At 46.0% G+C, this 24,907-nt stretch overlaps 1 protein-coding gene across 3 annotated transcripts in view; it reads left to right on the top strand.

Annotated features, from left to right (window-relative positions):
- ripor3 (RIPOR family member 3) overlaps nt 1-24,907 on the top strand; it is a 30,086-nt gene that overhangs the window by 3,585 nt on the left and 1,594 nt on the right. The window contains exons 2-21 of one of the 3 annotated variants that reach the window (XM_041224180.1): nt 10,315-10,441; nt 11,933-12,085; nt 12,261-12,339; nt 12,823-12,846; nt 12,963-13,016; nt 13,132-13,281; nt 14,173-14,236; nt 14,641-14,684; nt 15,213-15,338; nt 15,476-15,621; nt 16,661-16,790; nt 17,098-17,637; nt 19,110-19,237; nt 19,810-19,960; nt 20,227-20,359; nt 20,785-20,946; nt 21,219-21,449; nt 22,952-23,154; nt 23,662-23,745; nt 24,740-24,830. In XM_041224180.1, the coding sequence (XP_041080114.1) occupies nt 10,341-10,441; nt 11,933-12,085; nt 12,261-12,339; nt 12,823-12,846; nt 12,963-13,016; nt 13,132-13,281; nt 14,173-14,236; nt 14,641-14,684; nt 15,213-15,338; nt 15,476-15,621; nt 16,661-16,790; nt 17,098-17,637; nt 19,110-19,237; nt 19,810-19,960; nt 20,227-20,359; nt 20,785-20,946; nt 21,219-21,449; nt 22,952-23,154; nt 23,662-23,745; nt 24,740-24,830 (2,794 nt within the window). In that variant the 5' untranslated portion in view covers nt 10,315-10,340. The remainder of the gene's footprint in view (nt 1-10,314; nt 10,442-11,932; nt 12,086-12,260; nt 12,340-12,822; nt 12,847-12,962; nt 13,017-13,131; nt 13,282-14,172; nt 14,237-14,640; nt 14,685-15,212; nt 15,339-15,475; nt 15,622-16,660; nt 16,791-17,097; nt 17,638-19,109; nt 19,238-19,809; nt 19,961-20,226; nt 20,360-20,784; nt 20,947-21,218; nt 21,450-22,951; nt 23,155-23,661; nt 23,746-24,739; nt 24,831-24,907) is intronic. The other 2 variants (XM_041224181.1, XM_041224182.1) reach the window with 2 other exon arrangements.

Genomic DNA, 24,907 nt, shown 5'->3' with positions numbered 1-24,907 from the left:
GCATTTCTATTTTGCATTGCTTGTCTGATCAAGGACTGTGTTACATAACTTCTTTCCTGAACTTTGTTTATTGAAATCAAAAACAGAATAACATAGTCTTTAAAAGCTCTTATTTTTGTGACTAGGGCCATTCATTTCACAATCTCATTTCAAAAACATTTTATTATTTCCACTGGAAACACACTAAATGAAAGTCTGAGTTCACAAACCAAGTCTTACATGAATGCGTATCCATATTATTCACAGTGATTAGTACCCCAGCTATCCATTGCATTGCTCAAATGCCCCAGCACTGAAAGACTGTCTGACTGGTCAGCATGACTGAGTCAAGCAGCAAGCTGCTAAAAACAAAGCTGCACGAGGCTCTCCATGTGTGAGTGCACACAGAGCAGCCTGAGATGCACAGAAACACGACTCTCGGACAGCATCTGTTAATCCTCTTGGACACGAACAGGACCAGGGAGAGGAGTCAGGTTCCATGGGGCTGCATTCCCACAGAGCTAAAACAGGAGCTGGAGAGTCAGAGAGAGAAACCAGGGAGTGCAGAGCTGGAGAGTCAGAGACAAACGAGGGAGTGCAGAGCTGGAGAGTCAGCCTAGAAACTATTGAGGTATTGAGAAGATTAGAAGACAGCAGCAGAGCTCGACCAACACTTGAAACATTTGTAAGAAACAGAAGAACCTCAAGGTCACAGTCCAGTGTACATTGGTTCAGAGAATGCCCGTGGGAATACGGATTCAGCACGTACAGAATGCTATATGACTGATGAGCGGTCAAGGAGGAATGACTCTTTAGAAGTTAAGAAGACCACACACATCCTGTTCATGATGACTGCATGGCAGGGCTGAAATGTCACCTTTATCTTGACCTAACATGTGCTGCAGCCGAACACACAGAAAAGCTGTTTGTGTTTATAAGATAGCGAGCACTGGGCTCAGCAAGGCATTGCCATGGTAATGAAAAACAAGGGAACTTTTTTTTGTGGTAAACATTTTGGTAAAAGCGTGGTTTGAGGATGCTGTAATGCACGTGACTGAGGAGCTTTGAGTTCCATCCATAGTATAATCTGCACCTCTTATATAAAGCTGTACCCTATCAAAGCAGCACAGAACAGTGTAACCCAAATACTGTACACTCTTCACTCTTGTATACACATGCAACCAGCATGCAGGATAACACACAGGCATTCTCTACAGACTGGCAAATGGGAGCGCACACAACACACCAGAATGATTATTAGTACTGCCAAGGAGTTTAGGGTAAGCTTTTAAAATGCAGGCTCTATAGCTTATAACTGTTCACTTCATATCCCTGGAGACTGGCTGGTTTAAAGTATTTCAAATCATGTAGCAAAGCTGTTATCTGAGAATGTGCAGCAGCTTCGAATAATTAAACATACTTAGAGAAACGTTACAAAGCAACCCTGAAGAAATGAACAGCAGACACGTTGCAGAGAGCTGCAGGCAATTCTCTGGAATCGCCTCTAAGGGCAGGAAACATAAGTTAAAAAGTGTCATTCATTCTCTTGCTGCTTGGCAGCTACAAGTTACCCGGTCTTCAGAGATTACAAATCGTTTTACTTAATGAAGCAGGGTAATCTTTTTGGGCTGTCGGAGGTGATCTTAAAGTGCCACGGATAATAGATGTAATTTAAAAGAAAAACACTTAAGCTCCGACCAGCTGAAGTTCTGAATGAACTCTCTGCTGTACGCTTCTTTCAGTGTCAGACCTCTTCAGGACTATTTCACACCTCGAGCATGTTTTTATATTGCAGAATATTAAGCAAGAGACATTGAGTGTTTAGAAGGTATTTGTCTTCCTCTTATCGTCTTTTTTGCTGAAATGCTTCCAGTTTGCTCATCTCGTGGTATTGAAATGTGTTGGTATAAAAACGTAAGATTTGATAACGTTTTATTTTATTTTATTTTATGTTCATTTATTTGATTTTAGCCATTGATATTTGGCTGCAAGTCCTTTTTATGCAGATGATGGAATTGCAGAGTGCAGTGCAATCACAAACAATGCTTTGGCTGCTGCTTTCAGTTCTGTTTTATGCTCATATGAAATGCAGGTTTCCGTTAAACTAGGACCTCCCAGGCTGTGTGTCTGAAAACAGATCTGTATTGCTTTGCAGTCCATTGAGCTCATTAATGTGGCTGCAGTGTGGAAGACACACGGGTCCACTGAGTACATTCAGTGCCTCTACAGATTACCTTTTTGACTGGTCATGAGCCAACGGAGATTACAAAACCCAGTGAGACTGATGCTTCGGGATACTTCAAAGCTGTATGTAATAAAAACAAACACTGTCTTCAAATAACAGAAAAATGCAGGTCCTATAAACTTCACGTCATGCAGAATTATTTGTCATGTTAGTAGCATCCTTGATGGCATCTGATTTTGCATTAAAATGTGATTCTTTCTTTTCCGAGTTCATGAACCAGGAGAACTGGCAGCCAAACATAATGGCATGCCGTGATTTGCAATGCAATGATCACAAGGGCCTTTGCTGCCACAGCTGTCGTGTCAGCGGGAGTTAGGATTTTAAGAAAATAAAAAAGCCACGTCTTTGAAAGCAGCATTACCTGTGTATGACGGTTAGGGTTTGCTGGCAACACGGGTACCGTTTGGCCCGGGAGTCAGAATCATACAGCACTGTGGGAAGGATTTCTCCATGAATCCATTGGAAACATGTTGCTTAGTGAAATGAATACGTTAAACAATCTCACGTTCATGGTAATTTAGCTCATAATGAAAATAGAAGAGCATTGCATACCAACGCCACAAATAATACTGCCCACCCAATTGTGTTCTATGTGTTTACACTGGGGTGTATAAAAATGCCTTGTCCTATTCTACAAGAGAGCAAAGTGGAATGTTCCTCTCTGGATGCTTTGTCCCTGATATCGTGTATCTCATTATACACGGCTTTGAAAGTATACTCAGTACAAAGACCAGGAATCAGGCAAGAATCAAATCTTACATTTTGCTGTTTGCTTGTGAAACTTTTGATTTAAAAGCGCAGAGGTGTGAAAATGTGGTCAATTTAAAGGCCCCTGTACAGAAGACCTTAGTGTGTAAGATGCACATGTGGAGAGGATGCTACAGTTTCTGGCTCCTCATCATGATGTAATATTATATATTATTTAAACAACTTTGCTCCTGCTTAATTGAATTATTTCTGCCTTTATATTTCATGCTACAGAGCCATTGCAAGGGGCTGTTTCTGTGTGTTTTGAAAGACCAGCTGTCAGCAATGTTTAAGACTAGTACAGAGAATGCACGATTTCTCTGGGTCGCTCAGAACAATGGTTCTCAATCTAGTGCCTGGGATGACATGGCAGTTGTTGGGCCTCCCCAATGTATTATTGCATCTTCTGAGTGCATGTAGAAAGCTTCTTTCAGATCCACTTTGTAACAGTGATGCTACTCATTGTCATTGTATTACACGGGACCAGCAGAACAGACTTCTTTCAGATCCACTTTGTAACAGTGATGCTACTCATTGTCATTGTATTACACAGGACCAGCAGAACAGACTTCTTTCAGATCCACTTTGTAACAGTGATGCTACTCATTGTCATTGTATTACACGGGACCAGCAGAACAGACTTCTTTCAGATCCACTTTGTAACAGTGATGCTACTCATTGTCATTGTATTACACGGGACCAGCAGAACAGACTTCTTTCAGATCCACTTTGTAACAGTGATGCTACTCATTGTCATTGTATTACACGGGACCAGCAGAACAGACTTCTTTCAGATCCACTTTGTAACAGTGATGCTACTCATTGTCATTGTATTACACTGGACCAGCAGAACAGACTTCTTTCAGATCCACTTTGTAACAGTGATGCTACTCATTGTCATTGTATTACATGGGACCAGCAGAACAGACTTCCTTTAGATCCACTTTGTAACAGTGATACAATGATGAAGGTGTACCAGAAAAACAAACTGCCAAACTTTCGTTGTTAGTTTCAGTGTCTCTCTTTTTTAACAATTCTTTTATCTGACACCCTCACATTTCTTCTTGGCTTCCAGACTGCCCCCCTCCACCGCCCTTCAGCAGGGGGAGGTTATGAGAAGTGATTATACTGACAGATCTCAGCAGTACAGTTGCTCTTTATAGGTGACCGCAATCAGAACAAATCTTAAACAAATACACAATGATTAACAATTCAGCTACACTGTGATTGTGAGAAGAGTCACATTGTATCTGAAACGAATCAAAAGAAGGCTCTGTTTTCATGCCAATCAGTCTGTTTATTTAAGAAGGTAAATCCAGAATCTTAGCTTCTATTATATAAGGACATCTGGGAGAACAGATTAAGAACGGTTCATATTATCTGAACAGTTTCCAAACTAAAGAAAGCAGAAGAAATTAAGCAGAACCAAAATGTTTAGCATTCTAACAATGTTATATGTGCGGCCATATATTTTGCATTGTATATTTGTTTAGAGAGTCCAGTTTACAACACTAGTAACCCATAAATACTCTTTATAAAAAAGGGTAACCAGGATGCGGAGTCAGACACTAAAGCAAGCTAAGGTTCTTCATGGGAATATATAAGACAGCAAGCATGCGTGTCAGTGGAGGTCTGAAGAACTGTACAGCCCCAATATTGAGAATGTGTTTAAGGAGATCTGGAGAAAGAATTCAATATCAATCTGAGGAGCCTGTGGTCTACACACTGGCAGGTCTAAATACCACATGCCAATGTTAAACTCTGTATTAATCCATCTGGGTTAATATTCAATCCCTGTCCATGTTAACACATTAAATGTTAATTCTCAATCCCTGTCCATGTTAACACAGTAAATGTGAATTCTCAATCCCTGTCCATGTTAACACAGTAAATGTGAATTCTCAATTCCTGTCCATGTTAACACAGTAAATGTGAATTCTCAATCCCTATCCCTGTTAACACAGTAAATGTGAATTCTCAGTCCCTATCCCTATTAACACAGTAAATGTGAATTCTCAATCCCTATCCCTGTCCATGTTAACACAGTAAATGTGAATTCTCAGTCCCTATCCCCATAAACACAGTAAATGTGAATTATCAATCCCTATCCCTGTCCATGTTAACACAGTAAATATGAATTCTCAGTCCCTATCCCTATTAACACAGTAAATGTGAATTCTCAATCCCTGTACCTGTCCATGTTAACACAGTAAATGCATGCACACGTCACAAGATTCATCCTGTCTGTTCTCTGCCAGTCCTGCTAATCTCTTTACATCAAAGGGACTGGAAACATCAATACAACATGTGAACACAATTAACTAATGAAATAACCCTCGAAAGACACTCAGCACTAGAATGCAAATCATCACATGGGAGGGGGGTACGAATGGACATTTCTTTCTTTCTTTCTTTCTTTCTTTCTTTCTTTCTTTCTTTCTTTCTTTCTTTCTTTTCAGTTCTAGTTTTTAAAGAAGAAAGAAACCCTTTTCCAGACTCACTTTTCATTTTAGCACAGAGTTAAACTCCTGTTTCATTTTCCTGTCAGATGAACATGGGGGAATGCAATAGTTTTTAGCTAGCATCATTCATGGCAGCACGCCAAGGGGTTTAAGCTCTCCCTGGGGATGAATGCTAAAGTTCATTCATGACTAGCCTCCTCCAGGGACCACCGCTTTTATGGAAAGGAGATATAGAAATAATAACAGAGAGTTAAATATCGTAACAGCTTTTACAATTGTGTGTCTTTCGTTGTGCGAGGATCAAACACAGAGCTGCTATACTATATGTGCTTATTTAGTAGCGAGGACATGTCTTCTTCCACTGGTTTTATAAAGCTTAGAAATGCAAGCATGAGGAAAGCATGTCAGTGATCCGAGGAGCAGCTTGTAGAAGAGAAGGAGTCTCTGCTGCAGTTGAAGTAGAAGGAAGCATAAGGATACAATAGCAGACTACCTGAAAGTACCTGGAAGACATGCTAAACAGAGGGCTCTTTCTCTCTCTAGTGATTTCATTACATGAGCATGTGCTTCTTCAAAACTGTACCTCAGCCTCTTGATGAAATAAATTAAATAAACAATATATGGGTTTTATTAGCTGTATATACTGTACTTTAATCTGAGAGAGGTTGTGTAAAAAAAGAACATGCAGCTGTTAAATCAATAGATTGTACAGAGAAGCATGCAATGTCCATATTAGCAGCAAGCATGCAGCCGTTCACCAGTGCATTAACCCTGCGTGTTTGCATTGCTGCAAGCTTGCATGTGTGCTGATGGTTGAGTCTGCTGAGCTCTCCTTCCTCGGTTGCTTTGTAAATTAGATCATTGCACCATCCATTAGCAAAACTAATTCAATGAAAAATAATTAATCACAATTAAAATCACACTTGATTACTGAGAACAGGGTCAGAAAGCGAGGGGAATTCTCCTGGCTGGCTGTTTTGTGCTGGCCAATGAAAATAAACTCCCCAGCCGGGTGGTCTCTGTCCAGAGGAGACTAAGACATAGTTTTCAATGCATGTTGCAGTTCTCATTGTTTAGTTTTCAATGCATGTTGCAGTTCTCATTGTTTAGAGTTTTCAATGCATGTTGCAGTTCTCATTGTTTAGAGTTTTCAATGCATGTTGCAGTTCTCATTGTTTAGAGTTTTCAATGCATGTTGCAGTTCTCATTGTTTAGTTTTCAATGCATGTTGCAGTTCTCATTGTTTAGAGTTTTCAATGCATGTTGCAGTTCTCATTGTTTAGAGTTTTCAATGCATGTTGCAGTTCTCATTGTTTAGAGTTTTCAATGCATGTTGCAGTTCTCATTGTTTAGAGTTTTCAATGCATGTTGCAGTTCTCATTGTTTAGTTTTCAATGCATGTTGCAGTTCTCATTGTTTAGAGTTTTCAATGCATGTTGCAGTTCTCATTGTTTAGAGTTTTCAATGCATGTTGCAGTTCTCATTGTTCATAGTTTTCAATGCATGTTGCAGTTCTCATTGTTTATAGTTTTCAATGCATGTTGCAGTTCTCATTGTTTAGTTTTCAATGCATGTTGCAGTTCTCATTGTTTAGAGTTTTCAATGCATGTTGCAGTTCTCATTGTTTAGAGTTTTCAATGCATGTTGCAGTTCTCATTGTTTAGAGTTTTCAATGCATGTTGCAGTTCTCATTGTTTAGAGTTTTCAATGCATGTTGCAGTTCTCATTGTTTAGAGTTTTCAATGCATGTTGCAGTTCTCATTGTTTAGAGTTTTCAATGCATGTTGCTGTTTTCATTTGTTTTCCTTTCTCATGGCAACAGAAGCTTTCGATTCCAATACTGTACTGATAACTACATTAATTTATTTCCTAAGACTTGAAAAATAGTCTTCTGATCGACATCAATTATACCTGACAACACTCAAAACAAGACAACACAATTGTTGGATGAGTCAATGAAAGGATCTTAGTATTTCACCTTCTGTATACCTTGCCTTGCTTTATAATTATGTAATTTCCATTGCAGTCAGTAACCATTCAACCACACAAAACTGCCTTCCACATGATAGACGAATGTGTGTGATGCAGTTCTCATTGCGGATTTCCTGGTGACACCGCTAAAGCTTTCGATTCCAATGTCGTGTAACTGATAACTACATTAATTTAGGGGCTGTTTGGAGGATCAGAGCAGAAAAATAGTCTCGTGCCAGAACTGGAGTCTAATCACAGTACTTAAATTAGAGATTGCATATTCTAGTTCCCGCGTTTTCAATGCATGTTGACAACACTCATTACTTGACAGTTTTCAATCATGATGCAGTTCTAATGGGGGTGTGGGCCCATTTTTGCGTATCAAGGAAAGACTAGCTGTAGTTCTCGTGGCAGCAAGCCGGGGGGGGGGGGGGGGGGGGGGGGGGGGGGGGGGGAGGTGGGGGGGGGGGGGGGGGGGGGGGGGGAGTCAGGATCGCGTGGGGGGGGGGGGGGGGGGAGGGGGGGGGGGGGGGACAACACAATTGTTGGATGAGTCAATGGGGTGGGTGGGGGGTATTTCACCTTCTGGGTGGTGGGGGGGTGGGGGGGGTGGGGGGGTGGGGGGGGTGGGGGGGTGTCAGTTGGTGGGGGGGGGGGGGGGGGGGGGGGGGTGGGGGGGGATAGACGAATGTGTGTGACCTTTAACATACAAAGGTGTGAAGCTTATAGTGCAAGTAGGGTGAAAGAAAAAGCAAGCTGGTTTGGGGGGGGGTGGGGGGGGGGGAGGTGGGGGGGGGGGGGGGGGGGGTGGGTGGGGGTGAATGGTCGTGGCGGATTACGCAAAGGCTCCTGGTGTGGGGGGGGGGGTGGGGTGGCACCAGGTCGGTTGGTGGGTGTGAGTTTGGGGGACTGGGGGGGCTGTGGGGGTGGAGGATCAGAGCAGTTTAATCACCTCGTGCTGGGGATCACTTCAAGTGGGGGGGGGGTGTGGGGGGGGGGGGGGGGGGGGGGGGGGGGGGGGGGGGGGTGGTGGGGGGGGGGGGGGGGGGGGGGAGGGGGTGGGGGGGGGGGGGGGGGGGGGGGGGGGGGGGGGGGGGGGGGGGGGTGGGGGGGGTGGGGGGGGGGGGGGGGGGTGGGAGGGGGGGGGGGGGGGGTGTGGGGGGGGGGTGTGTGGGGGGGGGGGGGGGGGTGGGGTGGGGGGGGGGGGGTGTTGGGGGGGGGTGGGGGGGGGTGGGGGGGGGGGGGTGGGGGGGGGGGGGGGGGGGGGGGGGATCTTAGTATTTCACCTTCTGTATACCTTGTGGGGGCTTTATAATTATGTAATTTCCAGGTGCAGTCAGTAACCATTCAACCACACAAAACTGGGGGGGGGTGGGATAGGTGGAATGTGTGTGAAAGGGGAGACAATACAAAGCTGGAAGGGGGTTGGGGGGGGTGTGGGGAAAGGGGTGGGAAAAAGCAAGCTGGGGGTGGGTCAAAGTGGGGGGGGTACTTGACATCCTCATCACATTTCTAATAAAGATGAATGGTCGTGGCGGATTACGCAAAGGCTCCTGGTGACACCGCTAATGATTGGCACCAGGTCGTTTAACTGAGTTTACCAGACTGGGGGGGCTGTTTGGAGGATCAGAGCAGTTTAATCACCTCGTGCCAGATCACTTCAAGTGTCATGTTTACCACAGCTCCATAAAAACACCTAGGACCGGTTTGGGGACTCAGCTTGTGGGGGGGGGCAGGACTCCATAAACACTAGGTAGGGGTTTCAGACAGGGAGGGGGGGTTTGGGTGGTGCTCATGTTGTGTCTCGACACTGTCGTACCACGGTTTTATGATTTGAACACTTCCAGTAATGCTTTCTGCAGTGCATCCGTGACGCGGGGGTGGGGGGGCAGTCGTGACGGGGGGGGGGGGGGGGGGGGGGGGGGGGGGGGGGGGGGGGGGGGGGGGGGGGGGGGGGGGGGGGGGGGGGGGGGGGGGGTAAGTAAAAAGGGGGGGGGGGTTTGGGACTCAGGGAGTGGGGGGGTGGTGGGGGGGGGGGGGGGTGGGGAGACAATCGTACAGTTACAGATTGGGGGGGGGGGTGTAATGCTTTCTGCAGTGCATCCGTGACGGAGGGGGGTGGGGTGGCAGTCTGCTACTGGGGGGTGTGGGTGGAGGGGGGGTGGGGGGGGGGTGGGGGGAGGGGGGAGGGGGGGGGGGGGGGTGGGGGGGGGGGTGGGGGGGTGGGGGGGGGGGGGGGGGGGGGGATTGGGGGGGGGGACTAGGGGGTGGCGGGTGGGACTCAGCTTGTAGGTACCGGTTTGGGACTCAGCTTGGGTGATACAATCCAACAGGGTACAGGGGTGAACACTTCCAGTAATGCTTTCTGCAGGCATCCGTGACGCGCATACCTACGGCAGTCTGCTACTGGTCCTGTGGGGTGGGTGGGGGGGGGGGGGGGGGGGGGGGGGGGGGGGGGGGGGGGGGGGGGGGGGGGTGGGGGGGGGGGGGGGGGAGGGGGGGGGTGGGGGGGGGGGGGGGGGGGGGGGGGGGGTGTTCCAGTCAGCTTCCAAACCCAGCTCGCACCTCATCCCCGGGGAGTCTGTATCCTCCCCCCCAAACAACCAACAACGAGTACAAAAACAGAGCTGTGACAGCAAGGGGCCAAAATACTAATGTTTGGTGTAAACACAAGAAGTAGTTGCAGTGGAACATTCTCCCGGCTCAGGCAAATACCTATAAAAAGTCTAGACAGGGCTCGGATGTTTAAATTCACATATGTTTTTAAAGTTTTAGTGTGTTTTCTTATTACCCCACAACTCATAACTCATTGAAAAAGAAAAAACCCATGACCACCTCCAGCGCCTCTCTCCACACGCCTTCGTTTAAAAGGTACCTGCAGTCTTTTCATTGTCATGCTGTGTGTTTCAGCGGCCGAGTGCGAGTACCTGTCTGGGATGTCAGTGAAGCTGCGCTTCGTCTCGCCAGTAGAGGGCGCTGCAGTCAGCAGGAGTCGCTCGTTTGCTGGTTTCAGAGCGATGCACGGCAGGAGAGCGCAGTGAGTATGCACAGCACACCTGCACCAAGCAGGTAGAGACACGGGGGAGATCCAATCAAAACAGGCAGCAACTGTGCTATGACGACAGCCCATCTTTCAGCTTTCTAGACACGCAATATATATGCGCGTGTGAATTTTAATTTAAGAGGGTTAATAATAACGCAGCGGTGATTTGGGGAAATCCTTCTATGACTGGAAGTGTAATTGAATAGCGGACGAAAGAAATAACGCTGGCTGCAAATCAAGGTTTGATATTCAAGGAACATCTGTAATGCGAACCCAAACGCGCAGGCTGAACCATTTCCACCATGTTGATCGGAGAGCTGATATTAAAAATGTTCTATTGTGAGGTGTAGTGATCTTTAGAAAATGCCACCTTCAAAATCCTGTAGACTATAATTGTGTTATTAAAAAACAAAGGTCGGATAGCCTATGCTGTGTGGATGTTTGAGGAAATCCTTGCAGATTGAGGATCGTTACAGTCATTTCAGTGAGCAGCAGTTCAGTGAGGTCCAGGGTTAGGGTTTCTGGATGCCCCTGTTTCAGCCTCTCTTCTCTCTGCAGATTCTACGCTGTGAGCAGCAGTTCAGTGAGGTCCAGGGTTAGGGTTTCTGGATGCCCCTGTTTCAGCTTCTCTTCTCTCTGCAGATTCTACGCTGTGAGCAGCAGTTCAGTGAGGTCCAGGGTTAGGGTTTCTGGATGCCCCTGTTTCAGCCTCTCTTCTCTCTGCAGATTCTACGCTGTGAGCAGCAGTTCAGTGAGGTCCAGGGTTAGGGTTTCTGGATGCCCCTGTTTCAGCCAGTGAGGTCTCTTGCCCCTGTTTCAGCCTCTCTTCTCTCTGCAGATTCTACGCTGTGAGCAGCAGTTCAGTGAGGTCCAGGGTTAGGGTTTCTGGATGCCCCTGTTTCAGCAGGGTTAGGGTTTCTGGATGCTCTCTTCTCTCTGCAGATTCTACGCTGTGAGCAGCAGTTCAGTGAGGTCCAGGGTTAGGGTTTCTGGATGCCCCTGTTTCAGCCTCTCTTCTCTCTGCAGATTCTATGCTGTGAGCAGCAGTTCAGTGAGGTCCAGGGTTAGGGTTTCTGGATGCCCCTGTTTCAGCCTCTCTTCTCTCTGCAGATTCTACGCTGTGAGCAGCAGTTCAGTGAGGTCCAGGGTTAGGGTTTCTGGATGCCCCTGTTTCAGCCTCTCTTCTCTCTGCAGATTCTCTCTGCAGATTCTATGCTGTGCTTCTCTTCTCTCTGCAGATTCTAGCAGTTCAGTGAGGTCCAGGGTTAGGGTTAGGGTTTCTGGATGCCCCTGTTTCAGCCTCTCTTCTCTCTGCAGATTCTACGCTGTGAGCAGCAGTTCAGTGAGGTCCAGGGTTAGGGTTTCTGGATGCCCCTGTTTCAGCCTCTCTTCTCTCTGCAGATTCTATGCTGTGAGCAGCAGTTCAGTGAGGTCCAGGGTTAGGGTTTCTGGATGCCCCTGTTTCAGCCTCTCTTCTTTCTGCAGATTCTATGCTGTGAGCAGCAGTTCACTGAGGTCCAGGGTGCCCTCTGTGAAGTCCATGAGGATGTACCCTGCCTCTAGCAAGGCAGGCAGCAGCCCAGAGCCCCAGCCGCTCCAGGTGGAGAAGATATTCAGCGCTCTGAAGAAAGGCTTGAAGTAAGAGCCCCACCCTGTTCATAGGGGCGACCTGCTTAGACTTTACTTTGCCTAGATAACCCTATCATTCCTTTAGAGAAAGTGTTGTAGTGCTTCTCTGCTCTCTGCCCCGTTGATCTACCTGTTTGATGAGATGATGTTGGCTAACATGGAGTGGTTGTCGTGTTTAATCTAGTGAATATCTGGAAGTGCACCAGGCAGAGCTGCTTTTCCTCACTGCCCAGCAGAAAGACAGCAAGAGGAACTCAAGACTGGTAAGAAAATAGACCAGAAAGGGATTGGGAAGGAAAGGCTGGTTGGAATTTTCATTGTTACAAACTGCAAGGCCTTCGGCCACTGGGAGGATAACACACAGCAATTATAAGTGATTACCTGGTGAGTACAGCATAACACAGCAATTATAAGTGATTACCTGGTGAGTACAGCATAACACAGCAATTATAAGTGATTACCTGGTGAGTACAGTATAACACAGCAATTATAAGTGATTACCTGGTGAGTACAGCATAACACAGCAATTATAAGTGATTACCTGGTGAGTACAGCATAACACAGCAATTATAAGTGATTACCTGGTGAGTACAGCATAACACAGCAATTATAATTGATTACCTGGTGAGTAGAATGTCATTTTGATTACCTGGTGAGTACAGCATAACACAGCAATTATAATTGATTACCTGGTGAGTAAATATAACTAGCTTATTCTCTTTTTTTTTTTTTTTTTTTGTTTACAGGCTTTTTTGTACGATTTAGAGAAGGTATGTTGCATTTTGTTTTGTTTAATAAAGTTGAATTAACTTGAAAAATATTGAAATTGAAATCCCGTACTGCACGGCCTACATTTAACATTGATCGTTTATTATTCTCACCGAAGCAAATCCGAGTGGTGGAGCGCTACGTGAGGAGACTGGAATTTCAGCTCAGTAAGGTAAGGCATTGATGACTCCCCATTGCGATGCTCCGTGAAGCACAGAGACCGGGCTTTCCCAGCGCGGCTCCTCCTCATGCTGCACGGCGCTTGACTGCTGTTTCTGCTCCTCAAGGTGGAGGAACTCTACGAGTCGTACTGCATCCAGTGGCGGCTGTGTGACGGCGCCCGGAACATGAAGCACGCTTTCTCCATGTCTCCCTCCAGCAGAGCTTCCAGGGAGAGCCAAGTGGAGCTGAGCAGAAACCTCAGGGAGTGCATGGAGGTAGATGACACAGTGGAGCCCTTAAGAGAGGCAAAAACGACTTGGAGGATCTCCATCTTTCTGTTGTTTTCAAGGGGAACCGCGGGTTTTGGTTCATGGTGCTGCTTCTCATTAGTAGCATGGTTCCTCTGTCTGTCAGGACATGTTCTCATTAGTAGCATGGTTCCTCTGTCTGTCAGGACATGTTCTCATTAGTAGCATGGTTCCTCTGTCTCTGTCAGGACATGTTCTCATTAACAGCATGGTTCCTCTCTCTCTGTCAGGACGTGTTCTCATTAACAGCATGGTTCCTCTCTCTCTGTCAGGACATGTTCTCATTAGTAGCATGGTTCCTCTCTCTCTGTCAGGACATGTTCTCATTAACAGCATGGTTCCTCTCTCTCTGTCAGGACATGTTCTCATTAACAGCATGGTTCCTCTCTCTCTGTCAGGACATGTTCTCATTAACAGCATGGTTCCTCTCTCTCTGTCAGGACATGTTCTCATTAACAGCATGGTTCCTCTCTCTCTGTCAGGACATGTTCTCATTAACAGCATGGTTCCTCTCTCTCTGTCAGGACATGTTCTCATTAATAGCATGGTTCCTCTCTCTCTGTCAGGACGTGTTCTCATTAACAGCATGGTTCCTCTCTCTCTGTCAGGACGTGTTCTTATTAACAGCATGGTTCCTCTCTCTCTGTCAGGACATGTTCTCATTAATAGCATGGTTCCTCTCTCTCTGTCAGGACATGTTCTCATTAACAGCATGGTTCCTCTCTCTCTGTCAGGACATGTTCCCATTAACAGCATGGTTCCTCTCTCTCTGTCAGGACATGTTCTCATTAACAGCATGGTTCCTCTCTCTCTGTCAGGACATGTTCTCATTAACAGCATGGTTCCTCTCTCTATCAGGACATGTGGCTGATGGAAGGAACACTTGAAATACTCCTGGGAGAGCTTCGGATCAGGATGAAAGGTAAAAAACCCGGAAATGAAAGGTGCAACAGTTCATTTTTTTAAAAATTTGAATCAATTAAAGATTGCGATATAATTTTGAATATTGAACATAGTTTTGAGAGGCTGGGCTTGACCGGTAATGGCACACTTCACAAGCTCAGGCACAGCTTCTCAAGATAGACTCATGGGCAGGGCTTCTCCCTACACAATATTTTCTTCTGTACATAAACAAGTATGTTGGTTTTGGCACGCATGTCATTTTTCTAGAGAGTCAAAGCCTGTGATGTTTATGGATTGAATGGAATTATTTTAGCCAGCAAACACACGTTAGCAGTTGGGGAGAATTCAGCGTGAATGAAAGCGTCGCTAAACAGCAGGGTAACGGAGCACTCAGTGAATCCGTGCTGCTTTGATCTCTTGCAGGGCTGGTTGGCTTTGCACGCCTGTGTCCGGGGGATCAGTATGAGGTATTGACGGGTCCTTCTGCATTCTTACACTGTTCTTATGCATCTGCTCACAGTAAAGTTTAAACTAATGTGTATTATTAACATTGTTGCCATTTGAGGAATGGCTGCACTTTACAGAATTAGGTACTGACAGCAAAACATGAGACGATCCAGGAGTAACAGATTTGTGTTTGATTCGCTGTTTGAGTCTGTTCATTATTTATCTGTGCGTTAAAAGGTTACTATTGCATTGTACTTCAGATTACTGTGGAAATACTGCAGAACAGCTATGATAAGGTGACCCAAGATAAGTACAAAATGATCAGCACAGATCAGCATGTTTCAACCTAAGTGAAACAGCTGGACTCAGAGAACAATACCCTTAGATCAGGCTCTGCACATGCTTTGCAACCATGTGCAGGCTGGAACAGTGTGATTCACCCGGCCATTCTGCCCTAGGATTTGAGTAAATGCAAGGTAGATTCAGAAATGAGATGCGGTGAAAATGCATTGAAAATCTCTTCTCTCTCTGCGTGGGTTTTCTTGCAGGTTTACATCAGGCTGGGTCGGCAGAGGTGGAAGATAAAGGGGAAGATCCAGAGTGACGACAGACAGACCTGGGACTCTGAGGAGATGGTCTTCCTGCCCCACATTCACGAGAGCTTTGACATAAAGGTAATCCAGCCGAGTTTCAGCACTGCAAACCCACAAGCGATTTATTAACATGTCAGAATGATAAAGGTAAACTATGTTCAGTCTAACTCGGATGTGTGCAGGTCGTGCTCCTGGTTCATTGTATTTATTTTCCTCAGGTAACAGAGCTGAGAGGTCTGAGTACAGTTCTAGTAGGGGTGGTGACGTGTCAGAGTGCCAATTTCTTCACGGCCAGACCGCAGATAATGGTTGTGGACATCACTGAACTGGGAACCATCAAACTGCAGATGGAGGTCTTATGGGAGTGAGTGTGGTTTGTACTGTTGAACAGCTAGAGTTTCTTAGTAGGGTCTTAAGCTGAGGGAACACAAAGCCACTTTTTCAGGAACAGTGGCTTGAAACCTGGTTCCAGGAGACCAGGTTTGAGGTAGCTGTATCAAACCCCAAGTCTCCCCTGGTGTGCCCTGCAACTGCCTGAAACCTAGTCTCCTGAAAACCAACACCAAGCACAAAGTGGCTTTGTGTTCCCTCAGTTTTACATGACACGAAGATTCCTCACACTGCATACCTTTTAAATGAATATAATAGTTATTTTTAATGATCATATTCATACAGATATTAATAACTGTGCTCCAATCAATTACAGAATGGCACATTAAACTGAAGTGAGACCCAACCTGTTCTGCTGTTGCAGCACAGTAACCTTGACTTAACTTGGCCAGTTACAGAATGGAATGTTTCCCATAATGCAGGCTGCGCCCCACTGAGGTTCTCACTCCATTCCAGAATAAAGGCTGTTCACCCCGGTCACAAACACACAGGAAATGAGCACAGCTGTGCGAGAGAGCTTGTGATCACCGCCCCTGCTTCTGTAGTCAAGACGACCACATGTCACTAAAAAGAAACCTCTGGCACTTCACTGGGAATCTTTAAGCCCAGGTGGATTTGATTGCCGGAACGAATCTCATCTGTTTTCTTCATTTTATTAACATCAGCCCCATCACAAAGTCTCCTATAAGTCATAAATATTGCTTGTGAAATCAGACCAACCGTGAACCCCAGTATAATCCCCATGACCAGGAAAGGAAGACCCCTGACTGCACAGCCCTTGAGCGCTAGTTACAAGCAGCGTCTCATACTGTTGTTTTTTGTATTGCTTTATTGAGTTTGTACCTTTAATGTGCTTTCTTCCCATACTGTTGTGTCTTTATTGCCCATGTGTCATATACTGTAGCAAACCCAAGCGTTTTGCTGTACATACCCTTCTTTAGTATGTGGGTCATCCTGAGAGTACACAGCATACACCAGCTTCATTGCTAATTGCCCCCCATTTTGTCCTCTAGCCCCTTTCACACAGGAGAGGTGAGCTCACCCAGCAGCCCCTCTGGCAGGCTCCCAGCCCCCAGCAGGAAGGGATCAATGTACAGCTGGACTCCTCCCAGCACTCCCGGCTTCCAGGAGAGGTATTTCACTGTGAGTACCATCTATAGATCTAGAGCTGTGCTTAGCTGAGGCTGGTGTACCCATGAAGGGACCAACAGGATGCCAGTCAACCCTTTCAGCTATGTTACTTTAAATACTTTCAGGCAGCCAGATAGATAGATAGATAGATGGATAGGTGGATGGATAGATACTGTAGATGGTAAGGATGGATGGATGGATGGATGGATAGCTGGATGGAGAGATACTATAGCTGGATGGATGGATGGATGGATAGATAGATGGATAGTGCTTTTCTGTATTAATAGATGAGGTTCTGATGTTGATGTCTGTTGTTCAGCAGTACCAGGACCCCGACAGCTCCTTCACTCTGCTGCCTCGTGACTCCAGGGCAGTGTCTGTATTGAATTACCTGGCAGACAGTCCACAGGGCTCGCTCTCCCCCGTATTCCCCCCAGACAATGAGGGCTGGCAGGGGCCTAGAGACAGCCCTCCCTTCTCTGATGACAGGTCAGACTCGCAGGCGAAGCGGGGGCGCCTCTCCTCGGAGATGGGAAGCAGCTCCTGCTATGAAGAGGAAAGCAAATGGGAGAGGTACAGCACGCCGGACATCCTGAGAGAGAACAGGCTGACAGGGGGCCCTCATGCCGACAGCGCCCTGGTGAACCTGCACGGAGGAGACGCTGGCAGGAGGAGGAGTCTCACGACGCAACTGACGTTTCAAGACAGAGCTCAGAGCGCCGCTCCCCTGAGGAGCAGATCCTGCAGGCTGGCAGAGCTGCTGCACAAGGTCACCGGAGACCTGCAGAATACGGGGAAACAAGACAGGGAGCTGAAGAGGCTGGGAAAGCAAATCCTGCTCTTTGGGGATATTCTAAAGGTAAGCGCAGTATTCAAATGCTCCCACATCAACACTGTTACACTGGTTAACTGGTTCCAGCTCTTTGACTCTTGTGCACCTGGTGCACCCGAGTATGTACTCATATCATACCTGTCAGCATCACACCTATCAGTATGTACTCATATCACACCTGTCAGGATCACACCTGTCAGTATGTACTCATATCACACCTGTCAGCGTCACATCTGTCAGTATGTACTCATATCACACCTGTCAGCGTCACATCTGTCAGTATGTACTCATATCACACCTGTCAGGATCACACCTGTCAGTATGTACTCATATCACACCTGTCAGTATGTACTCATATCACACCTGTCAGTATCACACCTGTCAGTATGTACTCATATCACACCTGTCAGCATCACACCTGTCAGTATGTACTCATATCACACCTGTCAGGATCACACCTGTCAGTATGTACTAATATCACACCTGTCAGCGTCACATCTGTCAGTATCACACCTGTCAGTGTCACACCTATCAATGTCACACCTATCAGTATCACACCTGTCAGTATGTACTCATATCACACTTGTCAGCATCACACCTGTCAGTATGTACTCATATCACACCTGTCAGAATCACACCTATCAGTATGTACTCATATCACACCTGTCAGGATCACACCTGTCAGTATGTACTCATATCACACCTGTCAGCGTCACACCTGTCAGTATGTACTCATATCACACCTGTCAGTGTCACATCTGTCAGTATCACACCTGTCAGTGTCACACCTATCAATGTCACACCTATCAGTATCACACCAGTCAGTATGTACTCATATCACACCTGTCAGTATGTACTCATATCACACCTGTCAGAATCACACCTATCAGTATGTACTCATATCACACCTGTCAGGATCACACCTGTCAGTATGTACTCATATCACACCTGTCAGAATGTACTCATATCACACCTATCAGTATGTACTCATATCACACCTGTCAGTATCACACCTGTCAGTGTCACACCTATCAATGTCACACCTATCAGTATCACACCAGTCAGTATGTACTCATATCCACCTGTCAGTATGTACTCATATCACACCTGTCAGCGTCACACCTGTCAGTATGTACTCATATCACACCTGTCAGCGTCACATCTGTCAGTATGTACTCATATCACACCTGTCAGGATCACACCTGTCAGTATGTACTCATATCACACCTGTCAGTATGTACTCATATCACACCTGTCAGTATGTACTCATATCACACCTGTCAGTATCACACCTGTCAGTGTGACACCTATCAATGTCACACCTATCAGTATCACACCTGTCAGTATGTACTCATATCACACCTGTCAGGATCACACCTGTCAGTATGTACTCATATCACACCTGTCAGGATCACACCTGTCAGTATGTGCTCATGTAACACCAGTCCTCCAGTCCTGACCGCTGACTTTGTTACAATATTACTGCTCTCATCCTACAGAATGACCGCTACCTGCACAAAACCTCTTCAATGGAAACCCTGGCGGTGGAGGAGGAGGTGCTGGGCAGTTTCGATTTCCTCTCCACTGATTTCAATGCTGACGAGCTGTCCTGCCTGGGCAGTGTGAGGTATGCTGGTTCTTCCAATTAAAACAAAGCACTGGGGTCCATTCATCTTATATAAACAGTGTTCATAAAGTTATATAGTCCCCTTTGTGTATCAAATTAAACATCTAACAGTGCATGGACGTGTCTTTAGGGTATTGCTTGTATTCAAGCACAGGGGAGGGCTGGACTCTAAGCTCCTATACAGATCCCATGTTATTAGATCAATTGAATAGACCCAACTTTGTTTGTGCTTTGAAGTTGGACCCCCATTTGAAATGCCCGGTTTGCACGCTGCCTCCCCATTCCATCCCACCTATTGACCGGGAGCACTGAAGAGCTCGGCATCATATACTAGCTGGGGACTGAAAACAAGGTTTCCTTCTGTGTAACGCTTATGAACACCCTTGTTTCTAATAGCGCATGCACCTTTCTGTTTCTTTGTGGATTTGTCCAGCTGTTTTTAGAGCTGGACTGTGACCTTGCTTAGTAAGCGTGCACAGCAGTGAGGGGCTGTGATGTACAGTATAGATAAAGAACACTGGACTGCAGATGCACCGGAGCAGCAGCTAACAAAGCAATCTCATCTCTTTCAGAGTCAGTACATTCCAAGAAGGCACCCTTCCAAACCTGGGGACGTCACCACAGGGCACAAGTGTGACAGAGAGAGTCCCGCTAACCACAGGGGACAGCAGCTTAGACCTGTCACTCATCATTCACCTGTGCATGTGCAAGCACCTTCTGCAGGTAAGACCTGTGGGGATCGTCCTTACATACTAGGGCTTTATCATTGTGGGAATGCATGTGTTTCAAATGCACTCGTTACCTGGAAAATACTACTGCTTACATTTTACAACAGCAAAATGGCGCCCTCTGCTGGTTGGTATCGGTATCGCAGTCCCTGCTCTGCAGTGCTTTGCATGTGTTGTGATGGTTTTCAGCCTTGCATTGTGCACTTGCTTCTATCTACTCCAGGCTATGTTTGGGTTGTTTTCTGTTTCTGCTCCTTCCAGCACCTGAGCTGCTCAGACTCCTCTGTGGTTCAGAGCGCTCTATTAGAAGAGCTTTCTTTGCAAGCTGACGTCTTAGAGAAAATCAGCAAACTGTCACAGGAGAAGTCTGCAAATGAATATTCAGCAAGGGACAGTAAGTAGATGATGTAATAATAATAATAATAATATGCTAAACTATTGAAATATATACATTTTGCTTTTATAGAAACCAAAAACATATGTCATAACTTTCAGTTATTACACCATATTGTGATGAGGATAGGAATACTAGGCTTTAGATTGCTCTTTTGTGCACTTTCCTCTGTAAAATAACTACAGTAGTAATGGTGAAAATATCACCACCTAGTGGTGAGATAACACAACTGCAGGATGTTCTGCACAGTAAACACTATAAGAAATGTGCTGAATACTGGTAGCAGTGACTCATGCTGCAATGCTCTTACATACAGACAGGCTAACGTTTTTGTTTATTGTAACTGTGGGGTTCCAGATCTAACACTGAATTTATTGATTCTGCTTTCTGATTGCTAGGGTTTTGTTGGTTTGTTTTTGTTCCAGTTGTTCCAGAGTGTCAGAGGTTAAAATCACTCCTCTCACTGTGGGACGAATGCACAGAAAGTGAGACAGTGTTCCACTGCTCCACAGAGAAGATACTGAAGCAACTGAGGAAACGATTCATTCATAAAGTGAAAGCGAAGCAGCCGGGCCAAGCAGACACAGGTAGAGTGCAAGACAGGGCTGGACACTGTATTAGAAACAGCCCGAGGATCAAGTAGGGTTAGCATTTATTGAATCTGTTATGAGCAATTATTGTGAATGCAGCTGTAATTGTGTTATAAAGGATGCTACATAATACCATGAGTAACAGCACTGTGTTATATAAACATTACCGTGAATAACATGAAGTGAAGGCATTGATAAGAAGCGCTGCAGTCACTTTATGACATGACATTGAAAGATTTCCTTGTGTTTTCTGTCTTGCTCTACTATAGTGTTCAGAAGACTTCTGGAGCAGATACTGTCCTGCTGCAGACTGGTCCCTCCCCCCAGCGTGTCCGAGGGAGTGCGATTGGTCCCTCCCCTGAGCATGTCTGAGGGAGTGCGATTGGTCTCTCCCCCCAGCGTGTCTGAGGGAGTGCTGACAGTCTTCCAGTTCTTCAACTACCTGCAGAAATGCAGCATCACTGACTTTGGGGAACACCTCACCCAGCTCTCCAAAGAAGGTGCACTCACCCCCCCTGTTCTAATAGACATTGGAACCCTGATTAGAGGGGCTGTAGGCTGCTAGTGGAGCCCTCTGCATGGTCATTGATTAGAGAAAATGTAGGCTGTTAGTGGAGCCCTCTGCATGGTCATGGATTAGAGGAGCTGTAGGCTGCTAGTGGAGCCCCCTGCATGGTCATGGATTAGAGGAGCTGTAGGCTGCTAGTGGAGCCCTCTGCATGGTCATGGATTAGAGGAGCTGTAGGCTGCTAGTGGAGCCCTCTGCATGGTCATGGATTAGAGGAGCTGTAGGCTGCTAGTGGAGCCCTCTGCATGGTCATTGATTAGAGGAGCTGTAGGCTGCTAGTGGAGCCCTCTGCATGGTCATGGATTAGAGGAGCTGTAGGCTGCTAGTGGAGCCCTCTGCATGGTCATTGATTAGAGGAGCTGTAGGCTGCATGGTCAGTGGAGCCCTCTGCATGGTCATGGATTAGAGGAGCTGTAGGCTGCTAGTGGAGCCCTCTGCATGGTCATGGATTAGAGGAGCTGTAGGCTGCTAGTGGAGCCCTCTGCATGGTCATGGATTAGAGGAGCTGTAGGCTGCTAGTGGAGCCCTCTGCATGGTCATGGATTAGAGGGGCTGTAGGCTGCTAGTGGAGCCCTCTGCATGGTCATGGATTAGAGGAGCTGTAGGCTGCTAGTGGAGCCCTCTGCATGGTCATGGATTAGAGGAGCTGTAGGCTGCTAGTGGAGCCCTCTGCATGGTCATGGATTAGAGGAGCTGTAGGCTGCTAGTGGAGCCCTCTGCATGGTCATTGATTAGAGGAGCTGTAGGCTGCTAGTGGAGCCCTCTGCATGGTCATGGATTAGAGGAGCTGTAGGCTGCTAGTGGAGCCCTCTGCATGGTCATGGATTAGAGGAGCTGTAGGCTGCTAGTGGAGCCCTCTGCATGGTCATGGATTAGAGGAGCTGTAGGCTGCTAGTGGAGCCCTCTGCATGTTCCCTAAAGTGCTGATTCTTTGACTTGTGTACCGCTAATTATGTCAAGTCTCAGTTTAGACTAACTTCCTATAGATCCTACAAAACCCGCCTGCAGTCCAGAGCAGACATGCTGTCATTCACATGATCATTTAAGATGGTACCGTTTACCATTTCACAATAAACAGCTGGAAGAAAAGCTGCTAAAACCATAAGGGTAAAACCTGGGAGTTACAATAATAGCACAATTGTAATTTAGAGCGTTGTGTTGCATGTGTAATACAGCATCCTTTAACTTCAATATATAAATGACTAGACCCGGCGAAGCAGTAAAACTGACTTCTGTTATGACAACCCCACCGACGAGCATAATGCATGTTTTTATTTGTTAACACAGACAGCGTGGTGGACATGTCGCGTGTTCTGTGTGTGTGTGTGTCTATATATATATATATATATATAATATATATATATATATATATATATATATATATATATATATATATTATTAGTGTGTGTGTGTGTCTTGTTCTGGTAATCTCAGTGCAGCTCATCGAGGCGCTGTCGTGTCCCAAGAGGAGGAGAGCTCTGAAGAGACTGAAGGGGAAGCGCCTGTCACAGCTGCAGCCGCTGCCCCAGACCCTGCAGCTCCTCGCCATGCTGCAGACCGACGAGAACCACAAGGTGTGCAGGGGAGCAGCGGCCTGTCTGTGCAGAGCAGCTGCAACCAAGAGCTTCAGAGCAAAGGTACTGTTCTTCATACAGTGTGTTAGGATCCATAGCTTCATACACACAGTGTAACACAATCCATAGCTTCAAACACAGTGTGTTAGGATCCATAGCTTCATACACACAGTGTAACACAATCCATAGCTTCATACACAGTGTGTTAGTATCCATAGCTTCATACACACAGTGTGACACAATCCATAGCTTCATACACACAGTGTGACCCAATCCATAGCTTCACACACAGTGTGTTAGGATCCATAGCTTCATACACACAGTGTAACACAATCCATAGCTTCACACACAGTGTGTTAGGATCCATAGCTTCATACACACAGAGAAGACGGTGTGTTAGAATCGATTCATTTTGGCATCTGTTTGCAAACCATTTTAACCCTTTACTGCCAAGGTTATGTTCCCATACCTATTTAATACCTATTTTGTCAATGTCAAATGCACTGGACTCTGGGCAGCACATTGCAAAGTCGTGCATCAAGCAGTGTGTATGTTTCACTTGTTTTGTAGGCTATCGTGTATTACACAGCCGCCCTGGGGGACAGTGACCTGCCATTTCAACAAGCAGCCTGCATGGCTCTCAAGTGTCTTAAAGTAAGACCATTTATTTGTGTGTATTTGACTTTAAATGTCAGTCAGATGAGCTAAACAGTTTACTATCCCTGCCTGCGCAATCTCCATTAATCTGCTAGTGTTAACCTTAAGCCTGGCTGATTGATTGACTGACATTACCAAAAATACAGATCAGGGAGCTGATATGAAGTGACATTACCACATATACAGATCAGGGAGCTGATATGAAGTGACATTACCACATATACAGATCAGGGAGCTGATATGAAGTGACATTACCACATATACAGATCAGGGAGCTGATATGAAGTGACATTACCACATATACAGATCAGGGAGCTGATATGAAGTGACATTACCACATATACAGATCAGGGAGCTGATATGAAGTGACATTACCACATATACAGATCAGGGAGCTGATATGAAGTGACATTACCACATATACAGATCAGGGAGCTGATATGAAGTGACATTACCACATATACAGATCAGGGAGCTGATATGAAGTGACATTACCACATATACAGATCAGGGAGCTGATATGAAGTGACATTACCACATATACAGATCAGGGAGCTGATATGAAGTGACATTACCACATATACAGATCAGGGAGCTGATATGAAGTGACATTACCACATATACAGATCAGGGAGCTGATATGAAGTGACATTACCACATATACAGATCAGGGAGCTGATATGAAGTGACATTACCACATATACAGATCAGGGAGCTGATATGAAGTGACATTACCACATATACAGATCAGGGAGCTGATATGAAGTGACATTACCACATATACAGATCAGGGAGCTGATATGAAGTGACATTACCACATATACAGATCAGGGAGCTGATATGAAGTGACATTACCACATATACAGATCAGGGAGCTGATATGAAGTGACATTTTATGGGTTTGGAACAGGCAAACTAATTGTAGAAGAAAGAAAAGATAATAATCTGTGCTCCACGATATTGCTTTATTAAATCAAATAATCCCTTCCAGGCAGTGGAAAGCATTGAGCAGATTGCAGACCTCTGGCGCTGCGGAGATGAGGATTTGCACAACGCTGCAAGAGAAGCTGTGCTTTCATTTGGTGAGTAAGGGAGTTTAAACTTACTGACTGGAAGGATAGTTTCAGCAGGGGTGGGGGTGATGGTAATAGGATCTGAT

Source organism: Polyodon spathula, chromosome 23 (genome assembly GCF_017654505.1).
Source record: "Polyodon spathula isolate WHYD16114869_AA chromosome 23, ASM1765450v1, whole genome shotgun sequence".
Taxonomy (NCBI): domain Eukaryota; kingdom Metazoa; phylum Chordata; class Actinopteri; order Acipenseriformes; family Polyodontidae; genus Polyodon; species Polyodon spathula.
The sequence above is the reverse complement of the archived record's forward strand: the minus strand, read 5'-3'. Positions and strand labels throughout refer to the sequence as shown.